The 22,296-nt window shown below is 37.2% G+C and overlaps 2 protein-coding genes across 11 annotated transcripts in view; both read right to left on the bottom strand.

The window, feature by feature from the left end:
* FOCAD (focadhesin) overlaps positions 1-22,296 on the bottom strand; it is a 326,657-nt gene that overhangs the window by 91,277 nt on the left and 213,084 nt on the right. The gene's annotated exons all lie outside the window — the stretch shown is intronic.
* On the bottom strand, positions 3,809-4,371 carry LOC117098638 (40S ribosomal protein S24-like). Its single transcript, XM_033237468.1, has one exon. It carries the CDS (start codon positions 4,330-4,332, stop codon positions 3,940-3,942), a length of 393 nt encoding a protein of 130 aa, XP_033093359.1. The 5' UTR covers positions 4,333-4,371; the 3' UTR covers positions 3,809-3,939.

Raw genomic sequence — 22,296 nt, 5'->3', positions numbered from 1 at the left:
CTGTTAAAGAAAGATCAATCAAGAAAAACAGTCACAGTGCATCACATTTCAAGATTTCTGTAACACATCAAAAGTCAAACAACTAAAACTTTAGTCTGTGTCCTACAGACGAGAGAGAGAGAGACAGAGAAAACAAATCTGTACGTAATTACACCAGAATCATGATAACTACTGTTTAAGGACATTTTATTGTGTTATAAGAATTAATATTCTCAAGTGCCTTGTGACAGGGAAGATAAGAAGATAATAGTCTCTCTGAATACAGTTGGTTCCCATGGCCTCTAGTATGTTCTTTAATCCCAGTCTTAGTGAGGTCCTACTATATACAAGGTACTGTGGAAAGATGAGAAGATCATCTGTGTCTGCAGAGACTTTTGCACCAGTGAGAGACCCAGAAATGGACACAAATAGGAAGAATCCATGGGAATAAAGAAAACAAAGAGATTAATTCTGACTGCTATCTATTACTTCTAATGGCATTGTGGTTTTTAAAAAATTGATCTCATACAGTATGAAACAGATACTCAGCCATGAAATGAACTTAAAAGTAATTATAAAGACACGACTTTTCCTGAATAAGTACTACAACGAGCAGGGTGAGGGGAGCCTTGTCAACAAGTCAACAAAAATCCTTGAAGGAATGAGTCCTCCAGCTACTGCTGCTTCTCCTGTCATTCAGGTGGCAAAATACAACCTAGGTTCTATTTCCAGTTGGGAAGGCGTTGATCAGGTTTTGGCTCTGCTCTTTATCTCCAAAATGTGGGCAGTTTTCTTTAACTTTTTTCCTGTCAGTTCTGTTCCCTTTTCATAAAATATAATAATTATCTTCAAGTCCTATTTTGACACGTGGATTTAACAGAAACAATACTCAATCACCACAACCAAAACGTTTCTCTTTTACTTTACAAGCTTAAAATATTTTTAAAATTTTGCCAAATAACCCACAGATATCATTGTACTACTGAGAATACCCTTAGCCTCAGTAAATTGGCGAAAGAGCAATTTGCGGGGAAGACAATGGTCTCACAATTGCTTTTTAAACTTGAGTTTTAAAAAGGAAAGGATTATGGAAAAAAATGTAAATGAAAATGAGCAAATCAAATGTTCAGCCTCTAAACATGAAAATATTCATGCCAGGAAACCTATTTAAAAGGAGGTTATAAACTCAAGGTTAAAGGTAATCCTCTTCCTGCTGCTTCAACCATAGCTGAAGGTGGGTACAGGAGCACAGTAGAATGCTTCAGCCTAGACGTCAGCCTGAACTCCCCATGTTTTATGGGATTATACCCTAGTTTTAGTGTTCTATGGAGTCAGCTGTGCACAAATCTCTTTAAAAATGCACTTTCTTGCTTTTGCTTTTTCTCTTGATGAAGAGAGACTTTAGAGAAACAGCTTGAAGAAAGTCATGCCCTTAAATGGCCATTGTGTCACAAGCTAAAAGGACTCCCCTGACCATTTTTAACAAAAACATATTTTAGAATGCTATTTCAATTTAATATACTGTATAGTAATCCATATCGCCTATATTTTAGGTTAATGTTGGTAGGGTGAAAAATAAATTCAATTAGCATTTATAAAGTATGACAATTATGTCCAATTTGCTATACTTGTGAGAAGCCTTTGAAAAAAATCCAACCAACAAAATAAGTTCAAATCATGAAGTTGCAACCTAGTTATTCAGCAGATGATAAAGTAGGGTTCTCAACCACTGTATCACTCAGTTTTAATGAATGTGTGAAATTTATTTTTTATATAAGTAACTACACATACTCTTGCAATGACAGCTATCTGATGGAGAATTGAGATGCACGTTCCTATGGCTTAGGTAAGAGTAAAAGACAAGTTTCCATGCGTAAGAGGCAGTGAGTTATAATGAAACATTACACATGTGCCGAAAGAAGAGACCACAATAGGAATATATACATGGGAGGGAAGAATGTTAATGAGGTGAGGGCAGGGATAGGAGCAGGTTACAGAGTTAAATAGGGTGGTTAAAGTAGATCTTGTAGAGAAGGTAAAGTATGGGCAAAAACTTGGAGGAGGTGAGGATGTAAAGACCAAAGTAAGTGCTAGTGGGAATAAAAAATGGTTCAGCTGGTATGGAAAACACTTTAGTAGTTCCTCAGAAAGTTAAACATAGAAATACCATATGACTGAGCAATTCCACACCTAGGTATATACCCAAAACAATTGAAAACAGGTATTCAAACAAATCCATGTACATCAGTGTTCATAGCAGCACTTTCACAATAGCCAAAAGGTAGAAACAATCCAAATGTCCATCAATGGAAAACTAGAAGAATAAAATATGCAATATGTATATAATGAAATATTATTCGGTCATAAAAAGAATGAAGTACTGATACACTATGGCTGAACCTTGAAAACATTATGCCAAAGTGAAAGAAATCAGGCACAAATGGTTACGTGTTATATGATGTCACTTATATGAAATATCCAGAATAGGTAAAGCCATAGAGACAGAAGGTAGATTAGTAGCTGCCAGGGGGAGCGGGAAAGGGAGACAGGAAGAAAGGAGGAGGGAATAGAAAGTGGCTGCTTCATGGGGACACAGTCTCATTTGGAAGAGATGAAATGTTTCGGAACTAACATTCCAAATAGAGGTGATAGTTGTACAACATTGTATATGTACTAAATGCCAGTGAATTGCACACTTTAAAATGGTTTTATGTTATGTGAATGACACCTCAATTTTAAAAAAATGGTAAGGCAAAGGTCCTGGGCAGGCACACAACTGACCTGTTTGAGAAAGAGAAAAGAGGCCAGTCTAAATACAATAGACAAAATGAGCAAAACACAGAGTAGAAAGAGAAAAAGTTCGTGAATTAATGGGGACCCAGAGAATTCAGGGCCTTCTAGGGCACTGTTCAGGACTTGCTTTTATTCTTACTGAAGAGAGGACCATTATAAGTTTTTGAGAAAAAGAATTAAACGATCTAATTTATATTGTAAAAGGACAATGCTGACTGCTCTGTTGAAAATAGACTAAAGATAGCAAAGGTCAACACAAGAAAACCTACTCAGAGGCCACATCAACAATCCAGGAAAGAGATAAAGGCAGCTCAGAAAGAGCTTTATCAGTAACACAGAAGAATGATGATTTTCAAACATTTAACTATGTAATTCTTCTACCCTATCCCAAATTCAATATAAAGTAAAATGCCAATATATAAGACAAAAAGCTGAAGCAAAATTTGTCCCGATGAAGTGAGGATAGGCTAGGACCTGGAGTTCAGTCCTCTTGGTCATTTGAGGTTGTCAGGAGATGGAGGTGGTGAAAGGGGCTGACTACAAAGGAACATGGGGAAATGTTTGAGGGTGGTAGAACTACTCTCATCTTGACCATAGTGCTGGTTGGAGGAATGTGTGCACTTACCAAAAATCATAGAACTAGACAATAAAATGGGAGAACTCTAGTGTATTCATATTATACCCAAATAAAAATAGAATTTAAAATACCTAGTTTAAAAAAATCACAAGTTTTAGAACATGTACTTCTCAAACTTTCACCTCTCACCATCTATTAGACTTTGCATCCTTCTTTGTCATCATCATTCAAAATCCACCCTTCCTCTTATCTTTCCTGTTCCCGTCAAATATTATCTATCAATGTTCCAGTTACCCAGGTTTGAAATTTCTGATTTATCTTGGGAGTCTCCCTTGCCTTGAGACTCAATTCTTGAGTCTACTTCTGAAATAATTAATATATATGTCCCAACTTTTTCCTTTATTTGGTTTAGTCCTATCTGATTCCTGACTAGATTACTATGATCTAGTAACTGATCTCTTTTTTTTTTTTTTTTTTTTTCACATGAAAGTTTTTAGTTTATTAATCTGCTCGTGAAAAATCCAAATGGACACAGGTAGCCTTTACTGCAGCAGCACCTTTACTCCTTCGGCTGTGATCCAATCTCCAGCTCACTTTTTGCCAGCACCAACATTGGCCTTTGCAGTCCCCCTGACTTTCTTCATTCTGTTCTTGCGTTCCTTTCGTTGCTTTCTTGAGGTCTTTTTCTTCTCATACAGGCCATGTCTTGCAAGTCTATGTTTGGGTTCATTTTTCTTTGCATAATCCAGGGAGTCATAAATCATGCCAAAGCCAGTTGTCTTGCCACCACCAAAATGAGTTCTGAATCCAAATACGAAGATGACATCCGGTGTGGTCTTGTACATTTTGGCTAGTTTTTCCCGAATTTCTGTCTTAGGCACTGTTGCCTTCCCAGGGTGAAGAACATCAATGACCATTTGTTTCCTCTGAAGTAGTCGGTTGGTCATGAACTTTCTAGTGCGGATAGTTACAGTGTCATTCATGATGGCGTCCTATCTTCAGACAGTCAGGAAGGAAAAGAGCACTGATCTCTTAACAGCTTAAAATCTTTCCTTGTCCTAACACATCCCCAATGGTTCTGCTCTTACCATTAATACATTAACTCAGAACTTTCCAAAAACCTTTGATGGCTCATTAAAGAATAAAGTCCAAACTCTTTTGTATAATGTTCAAAGTCTTTTAGAATTACTTTAAGAAATCACTGCTGGCCAAGACTTTCAACCAATTTCTCCACCTGATGTCTTGCTCCTCTCTTTTATAAAACCTATATTCTGGCTGCATTGAATTATGAACCGGTTCCTAAGCTTGTCTTATACTTTACAAGATCTTTGCACTCACTGCTTCCTCTGCCTTGAATGACCCATTTTCCTCTCATTTCTACTTACCAAAATAATTTTTCTCATCTCCATATTTCCAGTACATATGTGCCTCTCCCACAACACTCCACAGATTCTGTCTTTAGATCTTAATCTCATACAATCCTAAGGAGCAGAGGTCATGTTCTATTCATGCTGGAATCCCTCCCATGGTACCCATAACAGTGTCTCGCACATAAGTGTTCAATTAAGTACCTGCTGAGTTTAACAGAATTAAATACGTAGCATTCTCTTTAAGACAAATCCTTGTTATGTGAAAATCATACTATCACAAGCAAGTATTTGCAGAAAATTATGGTGTTCAAGTTTTAATCATTCTGGAAACACAACATTTAAAACTTATTTTAAATAGACACAGAGTTGTTGAGAAGATGGTTTTTTCAGATTTTACAAAAGCAAGTCTAAAATGTTCTAGCCAGGAAAGGTTTAACTCCAGATAAAAACATATTGAATGACATGGTAAAATTTTAAAGCAGATATTATAATTTTTATATATTGAAATTCTGTAAACTTTTAAATCTGTATGATGTAAGCTTTAATTAAGTATACTTGAAATACTATCACAACAGGAAATGTTCTGCTTAGACACATAATTCGCAATTGTAGGGGAATGATGGGAGAGAAAATGAAAAGGTAATCATGTTTCCTCATACATGTTTTACTACAAGGGACTACATATCCATCTAATTAGTTAATTTACAGTTCAGAATACTTTGTCGAAAAATTTGGTATTGCATTCTGCCTCTTGAGTGATCTTAACGAATATGATTATTCCATCTACAAGAAAATACCCATTATAAGAGCCCTTCATTAAATACTATAAATCAGCTAACAAACTTTGATGGCATTCTTTGATTGTCAAACTAGAACGGGATTGGAAGAGTAGCATGTAAAAATTGACAAGTAAACTAAGTATTTGCTATTAATTTTAAAACCTCAATCTTATAAAGGCATTTTTCATGCTTGCCATATGTAAACATTATTATCAAAATAAAAGTATTTAACTTCAACTGCTACACAGACACACAGATGAATACTGAACCACCACATTTAGCTTTATCACACACACACACACTGTTTCCACATTCCCAGAAGAAAAACCATTTGCAACTGGTGTTAGAGACCCCAAAAGCCACTCAATATTCCATTATTTATATACAAGAAATAACAGGCTTCTGTATTCCATCGATAGTAACCTTGTTGGGACAAAATTACTATTAGACCTGTTCCTCTGACAGATAGTGACAAGAAGAGGAGGGAGGACACTTTTTAAAGTAAAATGACAATCATCTCTTTCTAGGTGTTTTCTGGAAATTTAATATTCTCTCCCTAACGTTTCCTCCTTCCTTCCCTCTCTCCCTCCTTCTCTCCTACCTCTCCACTGTTTCCAATCAGGGTAACATTAGCTTGAAAGCTGACAATTCAGTCACATCTCAAGTAACTATTTATTCTGTTATTTAATAGAAGGGGAGAAACCCAGTTACCATAACAACTCACATCTACATGGTAATTATGGAGTATCTAAAATACAGCAAACCATACTTTTCACAGTATTTTCTAGGGGGAATGTGTAAGAAGCACAGATACCATTTCTCCCCACTATTATTCACAATGTTCATCTAATTGTTTCATATTGCACAGATGCTAACATTATTCCTTGTACTTCATACCAAATATGTTTTTGAAATGAAGACGACACTGAAAGAAAAAGGCAAATACATTTCTTATATTTTAAATGATTGGTTACAGCATATGTACCTTTCTAGGGAAAAATTTAAAGGAGGCAGAAAACCAAAATTAATTTATTAGGTAAAAAGAATCAAATGATTATCACTTGAAAAAAAGAAGAAAGAATGTAGAACTAAAGCTTTTATTTATAATAGAGCTGCCAATAGGTCTGAAAAAGTTTTCTCTGAAATAAAAATGAAAAGAGAACTCATTACCCAATGCTGAGGCAGAAATATGGTTGGGTAGCAGCAGTAGAAACAGGCAAATTTGCATGTGCACAAGAATGGAGAAAATAATGAAGCCAGACTGCCATTCTCATCCAGGGACAAAACAGTATCAGCCAATTTAGGTGAGAGTGTCATGTCAGAGTTAGAAACGCCAAGGATAACAAGACTGGCAGCACATTTCAGGGAAGGAAACTGTCATCCACCTTCAGCTTCCTCTGCAACAGGAGCCAAGTTAACCTCAGGATAAGAAGTAGGTATACATCAGAACAAAAGAGGATAGCCACTTGAGCTTGGAGAAGCCCTAGCTGATCTGAAATGACCACTGCTTGTCCCCTGTAAAAAGGAGCAAAGAGAGAGGCCACTTCAGTTTTAGAGTGTTTAGAATAACAAGACTGTTATTCTGCAGAACTGCTCCTGGTGTGCCAGGCCAAACCCAAATCAAACTTGAATCTATGATTCTTCTAAAAGTAACAGGGGAGAATTTCACTTTAAGAAAAGACAAAGTAAAAATCCAAAAGTTTTCTAAAATAAGAGGATATAATACTTTCCAAGGAAATTTATCACAGATTACATTAAACAGCTAGCTCTCCATAGCACTGAAAATTACTTAGTTTAGCAACCATGTAGTTAAAGAAGTATTAACAATTAACACAAATCAAAATATACTTCAAAATATGGAAAGCGAAGGTTTCTAGTCCAGCCTGTAAGGAGGTTGGAAGTCACTACTCCATCTTAACAACAACTAAAAAGCTAAACAAACTATAAAACCAACAACTGTTATGAGATCTGTAAAAGAAAATGAGGTCACAGAGCAAAGTGCTGCTCTCAAAGTTGGAGAGACAGACAGGCAGCTACAGAGACAATCACAGCTTACCAAAGCAGAAACCCACAGACAGAAACCACCATAGTAACCAGTGCTGGGGCAGAAAAACCTGAATGATAGTTGATGAATGGCCGGAGGCTAAGAATGGACAAGATTGAGAATTAAAAACCCTAGGTGGACCCAGTCATAGGGAGGGTCCCCACACCTCTATGAGTTTTAGCTCCAGAAGCTCAATCAGTTCTTATAGTGAATAGTAGAAAAAAAAACTCACCTTGTGATCACAGCAGGGGGAGGGGAAAAACATTTTGAAATATAACAGCATTCTATTCTTAAGAATTCTATTCTATTCTTAACAAGGTCTACCATCAGAAAAAAGAAACTATTCAACAGAGACTAACCTAATAGAGTTTTATCAGCACCTAACCAGGCTGGAGGAAAGAAAGACCCATCTCCAAGATCCTGTAGACTTCTAAGTGGGTGAAGAGAAATAGGCAACTCTAGCCTATTCTAGCCATCCTATCCCACTTAAGGAAGTGAAAAAGAGAAAAAAAGCCAAATCCTGGGAAACACTTGTGAAAGTTCTAGGCTCACTGTGAGATTGAGACCTAATTATAGGGTTATAGAATGACTCTACTCCTCGACCACTTACCGCTACATTACTAAAGACCTATTTACTTTATTTCCTTTTACCTAATATGTATGTCTGGTTATCAAGAGACAACTACAAGGAAGACTAAAAGGTAAAATACATAGTTTAAAGAGACAGAGCAAGTATCAGAACCAAGTAAGGATATGGCAGGGATGCTGGAATTAATGAACAGACTCTGAATTTAAAATAACCATGATTAATGTGGTAAAGGCCATAACAGATAATAGAGACAATATGCAAGAACAAATGAATAATATAAGCAGAAAGATAGAAAAATCAAAGATTCCTCTGCAAAAAATAAATGCTACAGATGAAAAGCATGGTAACAGAAAAGAAGAATGCTTTTAATGCGCTTATTAACAGACTGGACACAACTGAGAAAAGAATCTCTGATATTGAGGATATCTCAATGGAAACCTCTAAAACTAAAAGGTGAAGAGGAAAAAGAATGAAGCAAAGAAAACAGAATATCTAAGAACTGTGGAACAACTACAAAAGTTATAACATACACATAATAGGAATTCCAGACAAATAAGGGAGAAAAAAACGAAGAAATATTTGAAATCATCTTGAGATTTTCCCAAATTAATGTCAGACATCAAAGCACAGTTATAGGGGGCTCAGACAACACCAAGTAGGATAAATGCCAAAAACCTATAGGTAAGTGGATATTGAATATAAACTACATAAAAGCAATGATTTTTTTAAATTCTGAAAAAAGCCAGAGGGAAAGATACCTTACCTATAGAGAAGCAAAGATAAGTTTTACATCCACCTTTCTACCAGAAAACATGCAAGCAAGAAGAGAAGAGAGTGAAATAAAGTGCTGAGAGAGCAAAACTACCAACCTAGGATTCTGTACCCCACAAAATGATCCTTCAAAAATCCCCAAAAGCCACTCAAGCAAAAATTGAGAAAATTTATTACCCGTACATTTCCCTTGCAGGAAATGTTTAAAGTTTTTTTTAGGTAGTAAGCACATTATAGAGATCAGAAGCTCAGATCTACATAAAGAAAGGAAGGCATCAGAGGAGGGATAAGTGAACATGAAATAAAAGCTTTTATTTTCCTATTCTTAATTGATCTAACAGATAACAGCTTGTTAAAAAATACTAATAGTAGTCTTGTATATGATCATATATGCTTATGTATAAGTGAAATGAATGATAGCAATGATACAAGGAATGAGAGGCAAAATTAGGATTATTTGTTATTACAAAGTATTTACACCACCTGTGAAGTGGTATAGTGCTGTTTGCAAGTAGACATAGATTAGTTGTAAATATATATTGCATACTGTAGGGCAACCACTTAAAAAGTAAAAAGAGAAACATAACTGATATGCTAACAAAAGGGAAAAAAATCATACAAAATGTATGGCAGCTCATCGCCAGCAACGGATCAAAGCTGGACGGAGAATGACTTTGATGAGATGGCCGAAATCAAAGGGGAAGATGGCCGAATAGGAACAGCTCCAGTCTCCAGCTCCCAGTGCGAGCGACACAGAAGACAGGTGACTTCTGCATTTTCAACTGAGGTACTGGGTACATCTCACTAGGGAGTGCCGGACAATCGGTGCTGGTCAGCTGCTGCAGCCTGACCAGCGAGAGCTGAAGCAGGGCGAGGCATCGCCTCACCTGGGAAGCGCAAGGGGGAAGGGAATCCCTTTTCTTAGCCAGGGGAACTGAATCACACAACACCTGGCAAATCGGGTGACTCCCACCCCAATACTGCACTTTACCAAGGGTCTTAGCAAACGGGCACACCAGGAGATTATATCCCACACCTGGCCAGGAGGGTCCCACGCCCACGGAGCCTCCCTCATTGCTAGCACAGCAGTCTGCCATCTAACGGCAAGACAGCAGCAAGGTTGGGGGCGGGGCGCCCGCCATTGCTGAGGCTTAAGTAGGCAAACAAAGCTGCTGGGAAGCTCGAACTGGGTGGACCTCACAGCAGCTCAAAGAGGCCTGCTCAAAGACTCCACCTCTGGGGACAGGGCACAGCTAATCAACAACAACAACAATAACAACAAAAGCAGCAGAAACCTCTGCAGATGCAAACCTCTGCAGACTCTGTCTGACAGCTTTGAAGAGAGCAGTGGATCTCCGGACACGGAGGTTGAGATCTGAGAACGGACAGATTGCCTGCTCAAGTGGGTCCCTGACCCCTGAGTAGCCTAACTGGGAGACATCCCCCACTAGGGGCAGACCGACACCCCACACCTCACACAGTGGAGTACACCCCTAAGAGGAAGCTTCCAAAGCAAGAATCAGACAGGTACACTCGCTGTTCAGCAATATTCTATCTTCTGCAGCCTCTGCTGCTGATACCCAGGCAAACAGGGTCTGGAGTGGACCTCAAGCAATCTCCAACAGACCTACAGCTGAGGGTCCTGATTGTTAGAAGGAAAACAAACAAACAGGAAGGACACCCACACCAAAACCCCAAGAGTACGTCACCATCATCAAAGACCAGAGGCAGATAAAACCACGAAGATGGGAAAAAGGAGGGCAGAAAAGCTGGAAATTCAAAAAATAAGAGTGCATCCCCCCTCCAAAGGAACGCAGCTCAACGCCAGCAACGGATCAAAGCTGGATGGAGAATGACTTTGACGAGATGAGAGAAGAAGGCTTCAGTCCATCAAACGTCTCAGAGCTAAAGGAGGAATTACGTACCCAGCACAAAGAAACTAAAAATCTTGAAAAAAGAGTGGAAGAATTGATAACTAGAATAATTAATGCAGAGAAGGCCATAAACGAAATGACAGAGATAAAAACCATGACACGAGAAATACGTGACAAATGCACAAGCTTCAGTAACCAACTCGATCAATTGGAAGAAAGAGTATCAGTGATTGAGGATCAAATGAATGAAATGAAACGAGAAGAGAAACCAAAAGAAAAAAGAAGAAAAAGAAATGAACAAAGCCTGCAAGAAGTATGGGATTATGTAAAACGACCAAATCTACATCTGATTGGGGTGCCTGAAAGTGAGGGGGGAAATGGAACCAAGTTGGAAAACACTCTTCAGGATATTATCCAGGAGAACTTCCCCAACCTAGTAGGGCAGGCCAACATTCAAATTCGGGAAATACAGAAAACGCCACAAAGATACTCCTCGAGAAGAGCAACTCCAAGACACATAATTGCCAGATTCACCAAAGTTGAAATGAAGGAAAAAATCTTAAGGGCAGCCAGAGAGAAAGGTCGGGTTACCCACAAAGGGAAGCCCATCAGACTAACAGCAGACCTCTCAGTAGCAACTCTACAAGCCAGAAGAGAGTGGGGGCCAATATTCAACATTCTTAAAGAAAAGAATTTTAAACCCAGATTTTCATATCCAGCCAAACTAAGTTTCATAAGTGAAGGAAAAAAAAAATCCTTTACAGATAAGCAAATGCTTAGAGATTTTGACACCACCAGGCCTGCCTTACAAGAGACCCTGAAGGAAGCCCTAAACATGGAAAGGAACAACCGGTACCAGCCATTGCAAAAACATGCCAAAATGTAAAGACCATTGAGGCTAGGAAGAAACTCATCAACTAATGAGCAAAATAACCAGTTAATATCATAATGACAGGATCAAGTTCACACATAACAATATTAACCTTAAATGTAAATGGACCAAATGCTCCAATTAAAAGACACAGACTGGCAAACTGGATAAAGAGTCAAGACCCATCAGTCTGCTGTATTCAGGAGACCCATCTCACATGCAGAGACATACAAGGCTCAAAATAAAGGGATGGAGGAAGATCTACCAAGCAAATGGAGAACAAAAAAAAGCAGGGTTTGCAATCCTAGTCTCTGATAAAACAGACTTTAAACCATCAAAGATCAAAAGAGACAAAGAAGGCCATTACATAATGGTAAAGGGATCAATTCATCAGGAAGAGCTAACTATCCTAAATATATATGCACCCAATACAGGAGCACCCAGATTCATAAAGCAAGTCCTTAGAGACTTACAAAGAGACTTAGACTCCCATACAATAATAATGGGAGACTTCAACACTCCACTGTCAACATTAGACAGATCAACGAGACAGAAAGTTAACAAGGACATCCAGGAATTGAACTCATCTCTGTAGCAAGCAGACCTAATAGACATCTACAGAACTCTCCACTCCAAATCAACAGAATATACATTCTTCTCAGCACCACATCACACTTATTCCAAAATTGACCACATAATTGGAAGTAAAGCACTCCTCAGCAAATGTAAAAGAACAGAAATTATAACAAACTGTCTCTCAGACCACAGAGCAATCAAACTAGAACTCAGGACTAAGAAACTCAATCAAAACCGCTCAACTACATGGAAACTGAACAACCTGCTCCTGAATGACTACTGGGTACATAATGAAATGAAGGCAGAAATAAAGATGTTCTTTGAAACCAACGAGAACAATGATACAACATACCAGAATCTCTGGCACACATTTAAAGTAGTGTGTAGAGGGAAATTTATAGCACTAAATGCCCACAAGAGAAAGCAGGAAAGATCAAAAATGAACACTCTAACATCACAATTAAAAGAACTAGAGAAGCAAGAGCAAACACATTCAAAAGCTAGCAGAAGGCAAGAAATAACTAAGATCAGAGCAGAACTGAAGGAGATAGAGACACAAAAAACCCTCCAAAAAATCAATGAATCCAGGAGTTGGTTTTTTGAAAAGATCAACAAAATTGACAGACCGCTAGCAAGACTAATAAGGAAGAAAAGAGAGAAGAATCAAATAGACGCAATAAACAATGATAAAGGGGATATCACCACCGACCCCAAAGAAATACAAACTACCATCAGAGAATACTATAAACACCTCTATGCAAATCAACTAGAAAATCTAGAAGAAATGGATAATTTCCTGGACATTTACACTCTCCCAAGACTAAACCAGGAAGAAGTTGAATCCCTGAATAGACCAATAGCAGGCTCTGAAATTGAGGCAATAATTAATAGCTTACCAACCAAAAAAAGTCCAGTCCCAGATGGATTCACAGCTGAATTCTATCAGAGGTACAAGGAGGAGCTGGTACCATTCTTTCTGCAATTATTCCAATCAATAGAAAAAGAGGGAATCCTCCCTAACTCATTTTATGAGGCCAACATCATCCTGATACCAAAGCCTGGCAGAGACACAACAAAAAAAGAGAATTTTAGACCAATATCCCTGATGAACATCGATGCAAAAATCCTCAATGAAACCGGATCCAGCAGCACATCAAAAAGCTTATCCACCGTGATCAAGTGGGCTTCATCCCTGGGATGCAAGGCTGGTTCAACATTCACAAATCAATAAATGTAATCCAGCATATAAACAGAACCAAAGACAAAAACCACATGAGTATCTCAATAGATGCAGAAAAGGCCTTTGACAAAATTCAACAGCCCTTCATGCTAAAAACGCTCAATAAATTCGGTATTGATGGTACGTATCTCAAAATAATAAGAGCTATTTATGACAAACCCACGGCCAATATCATATTGAATGGGCAAAAAAACTGGAAAAATTCCCTTTGAAAACTGGCACAAGACAGGGATGCCCTCTCTCACCACTCCTATTCAACATAGTGTTGGAAGTTCTGGCTAGGGCAATCAGGCCAGAGGAAGAAGTCAAGGGTATTCAATTAGGAAAAGAAGAAGTCAAATTGTCCCTGTTTGCAGATGACATGATTGTATATCTAGAAAACCCCATTGTCTCAGCCCAAAATCTCCTTAAGCTGATAAGAAACTTCAGCAAAGGCTCAGGATACAAAAATAATGTGCAAAAATCACAAGCATTCTTATACACCAGTAACAGTCAAACAGAGAGCCAAATCATGAATGAACTCCCATTCACAATTGCTTCAAAGAGAATAAAATACCTAGGAATTGAACTTACAAGGGATGTAAAGGACCTCTTCAAGGAGAACTACAAACCACTGCTCAGTGAAATCAAAGAGGACACAAACAAATGGAAGAACATACCATGCTCGTGGATAGGAAGAATCAATATTGTGAAAATGGCCATACTGCCCAAGGTCATTTATAGATTCAATGCCATCCCCATCAAGCTACCAATGAGTTTCTTCACAGAACTGGAAAAACTGCTTTAAAGTTCACATGGAACCAAACAAGAGCCCGCATTGCCAAGAAATCCTAAGTCAAAAGAACAAAGCTGGAGGCATCATGCTACCTGACTTCAAACTATACCACAAGGCTACAGTAACCAAAACAGCATAGTACTGGTACCAAAACAGAGATATAGACCAATGGAACAGAACAGAGTCCTCAGAAATAATACCACACATCTACAGCCATCTGATCTTTGACAAACCTGAGAGAAACAAGAAATGGGGAAAGGATTCCCTATTTAATAAACGGTGCTGGGAAAATTGGCTAGCCATAAGTAGAAAGCTGAAACTGGATCCTTTCCTTACTCCTTATATGAAAATTAATTCAAGATGGATTAGAGACTTAAATGTTAGACCTAATACCATAAAAACACTAGAAGAAAACTTAGGTAATACCATTCAGGACATAGGCATGGGCAAGGACTTCATGTCTAAAACACCAAAAGCAACAGCAACAAAAGCAAAAATTGACAAATGGGATCTCATTAAACTAAAGAGCTTCTGCACAGCAAAAGAAACTACCATCAGAGTGAACAGGCAACCTACAGAATGGGAGAAAATTTTTGCAACCTACTCATCTGACAAAGGGCTAATATCCAGAATCTACAAAGAACTCAAACAAATATACAAGAAGAAAGCAAACAACCCCATCAAAAAGTGGTCAAAGGATATGAACAGATATTTCTCAAAAGAAGACATTCATACAGCGAACAGACACATGAAAAAATGCTCATCACTGGCCATGAGAGAAATGCAAATCAAAACCACAATGACATATGGTCTCACATCAGGTAGAATGGCAATCATTCAAAAGTCAGGAAACAACAGGTGCTGCAGAGGATGTGGAGAAATAGGAACACTTTTACACTGTTGGTGGGATTGTAAACTAGTTCAACCATTATGGAAAACAGTATGGCGATTCCTCAAGGATCTAGAACTAGAAGTACCATATGACCCAGCCATCCCATTACTGGGTATACACCCAAAGGATTATCAATCATGCTGCTATAAAGACACATACACACGTATGTTTACTGCGGCAGTATTCACAATAGCAAAGACTTGGAATCAACCCAAATATCCATCAGTGACAGACTGGATTAAGCAAATGTGGCACATATACACCATGGAATACTATGCAGCCATCAAAAAGGATGAGTTTGTGTCCTTTGTCGGGACAGGGATGCAGCTGGAAACCATCATTCTCAGCAAACTATCACAAGAACAGAAAACCAAACACTGCATGTTCTCACTCATAGGTGGGAACTGAACAATGAGATCACTTGGACTCGGGAAGGGGAACATCACACACTGGGGCCTATCATGGGGAGGGGAGAGGGGGGAGGGATTGCATTGGGAGTTTTACCTGATGTAAATGACGAGTTGATGGGTGCTGACGAGTTGATGGGTGCAGCACACCAACATGGCACAAGTATACATATGTAACAAACCTGCACGTTATGCACATGTACCCTAGAACTTAAAAGTATAATAATAATAAAGTAAAATTAAAAAAAAAGAATAAAACATTCTCATGTATGCTAAAAAAAAAAAATAGAAAAGAAAAAGAAACCATAAGGGACAAAAAGAGAATACAAAAGCAGAATAAAGAAAATGAGCAACAAACAAAAAAAAGTAACAAATATAGAAGATATAAATCAAAATATATCAACAATCATTTTGGAAGCAAATTAAGATCGTCAAAGTAGATAAAAAACCGAGACCCAACTATATGTTGTCTACAAGAAATCTACTTTAATGTAAAGACACATACATATAAAATGTAAATGGATAGAAAAAGACACTATGCTAATATTAATCAAAAGAAAGCAGGAGGACCTATATTAATTTCAGACAGAGAAGACTTGACAACAAGGAAAGGTGTCAAAAATAAAGAGGGACGTTACATACTAAATGGGTCAATTCTCCAAGAAGACATAATAATCCTTAGAGTGTATGCACCTAATAACGAAGTATCAAAATATATAAGGCAAAACCTGATAGAATTCCAAGAAGAAATCGATTAATCCACTCATACAGCCGGAGACTTCAGGAGACTTCAACACTTCTCTATCAGAAATGGACAGATACAACAAGCAGAAAACCAGTAAGGACATAGTTGAACTCAAAAACACCATCAATCAACTGGATATAATTGACATCTACAGGCTATTTCATGCAATGACAGCAGAACACACATTCTTCTCAAGCTCACACGTAAGATTCACCAATATTGACCACATTCTGAACCATAAAACACACCTTAAAAAATTTAAAAGAACCATAACACATACCTTAACAAATTTAACAAATTTAGAAATTAACATCAGCAGTGAAAGATAGGATATCACTACAGACTCTCTGGAGACTGAAAGGATAATAAGGAAAGAATATATATAACTCTATGCCCACAAATTGATAATCTAGATGTAATGGGCCAGTTCCCTGAAAGATACGATCTGCTAAAACTCACATGAAAAAAAGATATATTATTTGAATAGGCCTGTATCTATTAAAGAAATTGAATTGACAATTAATAACCTTCCAACACAGAAAGCACCAGTCCCAGATGTGTTCATTGGTGAACTCTATCAAACATTTAAGGAGGATATCACGCCAATTTCCAACAGTCTCTTTCAGAAGGCAGAAGCAGAGAGAACACTTCCTAACTCATTATATGAGGTCAGCATTACCCTAAAACAAAAACCAGACAAATATATTAACAAGAATAGAAAATCTCACAGCAATATCTCTCATGAACATAAATGTAAAAGGCCTCAACAAAATATAAGCAAATTAAATCTAACAATGTAAAAAAGAATTATACACCACAACCAAATGGATTTGAGGTACACAAGACTAAATCAATATTAGAAAATCAATTAATGTTTATTCCAGCATATCAACAGAGTAAAGAAGAAAAATCACATAATCGTATCAATACATGCAGAAAAAGCATTTGACAAAATCCAACAGTTTTTCATGATAACAACTCTCAGTAAACTAGAAATAAAGAACTTCCTCAACTTGATAAGAATATCTACAAAACACCCACAGCTAACATCACAATTTTTAGAAACTACAAGCATTCCCACTAAGATCAGGAGTAAGACAAGGATGTCCTCTCTCACCATTCTTTTTCAACATCATACCTGGAAATCCTTTCTACTGATGTAAGACAAAAAGAGAAAGTAAAATGTATGCTGAAGAGAAGAAAGAAACAAAATTGTCTTTGCTTGCAGATGACATGAGTATCTACATAGAAAATCTGAAAAAGGTGACAAAAAACTCCTGGAACCCATAAGCACTTACAGCAAAATTGCAAGACACAAGGTTACAATACAAAAACCAATTGCTTTCCTATATGACAGCAATGAAAAAAATAGAAGTTGAAATTAAAAACACAATAGCATTTGCATTAACATCTACAAAAATAAAATACTTACGTGTAAACCTACATACATACATATATACACACACACACATGCACACACACACACAGACATATAAATGTGTGAGTATATATAATACCTATAGGAGAAAATTACAAAATTCTAATGAAATAAATCAATAATGAATGAAATAAATAGAGAAATATTCCAGGTTCATGGATTGGAAAGCTCAATATTGTCAGGATGTCAGTTCTTCCTAACTTCAATTCTCAAAATCTCAATGCAGTCCCACTCAAAATCTCACCAAGTTACTTCCTTGATAACAACAAACTGATTCAAATGCTCATATGAAGGGACAAAGGACAAAGAAGAGCCAACACAATATTGAAGAAGAACAAAGTTGGAGGACTGACATACCTAACTCCAAGACTTACTACAGAGCTACAGTAATCAAGAAAGCATGGTATGAACCAATGACTAGAGAAATAGATCAAAGAAACAGAATAGAAAGTCCAGAAACAGATGTATATAAATATAGCCCATTAATATTTGAGAATGAGTCAGAGTGAAGCAATGGAGAAAGGATAATCTTCTCAACAAATGATACTGAAACAACCAGATATCTTGAGGCAAAAAAAAAAAAAAAATCTAGACCCTGACTTTACACTCTTCATAAATATTAACTCGAAATAGATTATAGATATCAATGTAAAGCACAGTACTGTGAAGTTACTAGAAGATATCACAGGATAATATCTATAATGTTAGGCTTGATGACAGCTTTTCAGAAACAATATCAAAGGCACTATGTATTAAATAAACAATGGATATGCTGGACTTCATTAAAATAAAAATCTTCTGATCTACAAAAGGCACTGTCAAGAGAATAGATAAGCCATAGTCTGTAAGAAAATATTTGCAAAAGACAGATCTGATAAAGGACTATTATCCAAAATATACAAAAATGTCTTAAAACTCAACTATGAAAAGCCTAAAAATCGGATTTTAAAATGAGTCAAAGAAATAGATATACAGATAAAAAATAAGCATATACAAAATGCTTCACATATCAGGGATATGCTAATGAAAATAACAATGAAATGTCACTACACACCAATTAGAATGGCCAAAATCCAGACCACAACACCAACTGCTGGCAAGGCTTTGGAGCAACAGGAAGGAGATGCGAAATGGTATAGCCACTTTGGAAGATGTTTTGGCCATTTTTTACAAAACCAAACACACTCTTACCATACAGTCCAGCAAGTGTGCTCCTTGGCATTTACCCAAGTTAGTTACCCAAGATAGCTGAAAATTATCTCCACACAAAATTCTGCACAAAGATGTTTAAAGTAGTTTTATACATATTGGCTAAAACTTGGAAGCAACCAAGATATCCTTCTGTAGGTAAGTGGACAAATCAACTGTAGTATATCTAGACCATGGATTTTTATTCAACACTAAAAAGAAGTCAGCTATCAAGCAATGAAAATACATGAAGAAAAAAAATGCCTAATACTAAGTGAAATCAGCCAGTCTGGAAGATCTACATACCGTATGATTCCAACTACTTGACATTCTGGAAAAGGCAAAACTATAGAGACAGTAAAAAGATCAGTGGTCACCTGGAGTTAAGGAGAAGGAAGGGATGAATAGGAGCTTACAGAAGGGTTTTAGAAAGTAAAACTACCGTGTATAATACTAAAATGATTATATGATTATATGCATGCCACTATGCATTTGTTCAAACCCACAGAATAACACCAAGAATAAACCCTAATATAAACTATAGGCTTTGAGTAATGTGTCAATGTAGGTTCATCATTTGTAACAAATATACCACTCTGGTGGGGGATAATGGGAAGATGAGAGGTAGGCATGAGGGCAGAGTGAGCAGGGAGTTATATGAGAACGCTCCATACACTGCTCTCAATTTTGCTGTGAACCTAAAACTGCTCTAAAATACAAAGTATATTTTTAGAAATGAGGACAGAGCACTTCTAAATTCAAAATCAAGTTCTTTTAGCCATTGATTCACTTGCTCACTCACTCTCATGTAGTTGTAGCCATTGTGAAGGGTATAGAACATCGTGTAAGGACATGGATTCTTTAGGGGCTGTTATTAATAGAAATGAATAACAACACACACACATATAAGGGCTTATTTACATGCCAGTAAGATTCTATTTCTTAGTAAGACCACCACAATAATTAGATTTACCACTAATTTAACAGTAGCATTTCTGGAAAAGGAAAACTATCCCACTACGTGTACATGGGAAGTAAAGGAACACCTCAGACAGGTTTGGTCACAGACAAATGCATTAAAGCTAATAATCCAATAAAGAGAGTCATACAATGTTTTTGTTTCCTAGTGGATATAAGTTATGCTTACACTATACTATAATCTATTATGTAATAGCATTACATCTTTAAAAAAACAATGTACATACCTTAGTTTTAAAATACTTTGTTACTGCTGGGCATGGTGGCATGTACCTGTAGTCCCAGCTACTCAAGAGACTGAGATGGAAGGATCCCTTGGGCCCAGGAGTTGGAGGCTGTGGTGATCTGTAACTGCACCTGTGGATAGTCACCGCACTCCAGCCTGGGCAACATAGTGAGGTCCCATCACTAAAAAAATTTTTTAAAATATTCGACTGATAAAAAATGTAAATAATTATATAAATCTTTGACAAGTCCTAATCTTTTTGTGGGTGGAAGGTCTTGCCTGGATGTTGATGGCTGCTGACTGATTGGTGTGGCTGATGAATGTTGGGGTGGCTGTGTCAATTTCTTAAGATAACAATGAAGTTTACCCCATTGCTTAATGTTTCCTTTCACAAAAGATTTCTCTGAAGCATGCAATGCTGTTTGATAGCTTCATCCATAGAACTTCTCTCTAAAGTGGAATCAATCCCCTCAAACCCTGATACTGCATTATCAGCTATGTTTATGTAATATTGTAAATCCTGTGTTGTCAATTCAACAATGTTCACAGCATCTTCACCAAGAGTAGATTCCATCTCAAGAAACCACTCCGCTCATCCATAAGAAGCAACTCCTCATGATTGTAGCAGTTCAGTCACATCCTCAGGCTCTAGTTCTAATTCTACTTCTCTTGGTACCCTTCCCATATCTGCAGTGACTTCCTCCACCGAAATCTTGAACCCCCTCAAAGTCATCCAAGAGGGCTGGAATCAATTTCTTCTAAATACTGGTTAACATTGATATCTTGACCTCTTCATATAAATCATGGATGTTCTTAATGACATCTACACAGTGAATCCTTTCCAAAAGGTTTTCAATTTATTTTTCCCAGATCAAACAGAGGAATCACTATCTATGCCAGCTATAGCCTTACAAAATGTATTTCTTAAATAAGACTTGAAAGTCAAAATTACTCCTTGATCCATGGGCTGCAGAATGGATGTTGTGTTGGCAGTCATAACAACAACATCCATCTCCTTGTACACCTCCATCAGACCTATTGGGTGACTAGTTGCATTGTCAATTAGCAGTAACACTTTGAAAGGAATCTTTTTTTTTTTTTTTCTAAGCAGTAGTTCTCAATGGTGGGATTAAAATATTCAGTAAACCATGTATAAACAGATACGCTGTCATCCAGGCCTTGTCCCATTTCTAGGACACAGATAGAAGAGATTCAGTGTAATTCTTTAGAGCACTAGGATTTTCAGAATTGTAAGTAAAGTTGAACTGGCTTCAACTTAAGTCATCAGCTGAATTAGACCCTAACAAGACAGCCAGCCTTTCCTTTGAAGCCAGGCACTGACTTCTCTTCAGTTATAAAGTTCCTACAAGGCATCTTCTTGCAATAGATAGCTCTTTTATCCACATTGAAAATGTGTTGGTTAGTGTAGCCATCTTCATCAATTATCTTAGCTAGATCTTCTGGATAACTCGCTGCAGCTTCTACATCAGCACTTGCTGCTTCACCTTGCCCTTTTGTGTTAGGAAAATCGCTTCTTTCCTTACACCACATGAACCCCAACCTCTGCTACCTTCAAACTTTTCTTCTGCAGTTTCCTCATCTCTCTTAGCCTTCACAGAATTAAAGAGTGTTACAGTCTTCCTCTAGATTAGGCTTTGGCTTAAGAGAATGTTATGGCTGGTTTGTTCTCTTATCCAGAACACTAAAATTTTCTCTAAATCAGCAATAAGGCTGTTTTGCTTTCTTATCACTCATGTGTTCACTGGAGTAGCACTTTTAATTTCCCTCAAGAACTTTTTTCTTTGCATTCAAAATTGGCTATTTGGTGCAAGAAGTCTAGCTTTCAGCCTGTCTCAGCTTTCAATATGCCTTCCTCACTAATCTTAATCATTTCTAGCTTTTGATTTCAAGTGACAGATATGTAACTCTTTCTTTCATTTGAACAATTAGAGGCCATTTTAAGAGTTATTAATTGGCCTAATTTCGATTTTGTTGTGTGTCAGGGAATAGGGAGGCCCAATTGGGGGGACATCTGGTTGGTGAAGAAATAAAAAAGCACACAACATTTATTAAGTTCATTGTGCTATGTGTGCATGGTTTGTTATACCTCAAAACAATTACAATCATAACTTCAAAGATCATTAATCATAGATCATCACAACAGATACAATGATAAAAAAGAAA

Source organism: Trachypithecus francoisi, unplaced genomic scaffold (genome assembly GCF_009764315.1).
Source record: "Trachypithecus francoisi isolate TF-2019V2 unplaced genomic scaffold, Tfra_2.0 Lachesis_group16, whole genome shotgun sequence".
Lineage (NCBI taxonomy): Eukaryota > Metazoa > Chordata > Mammalia > Primates > Cercopithecidae > Trachypithecus > Trachypithecus francoisi.
This window is presented reverse-complemented; position numbering and strand designations above follow the sequence as displayed.

Bases quoted from the DNA above. Each gene is read 5' to 3' on its own strand.
- LOC117098638 (XM_033237468.1), bottom strand. From the start codon at position 4,332: ATGAATGACACTGTAACTATCCGCACTAGAAAGTTCATGACCAACCGA.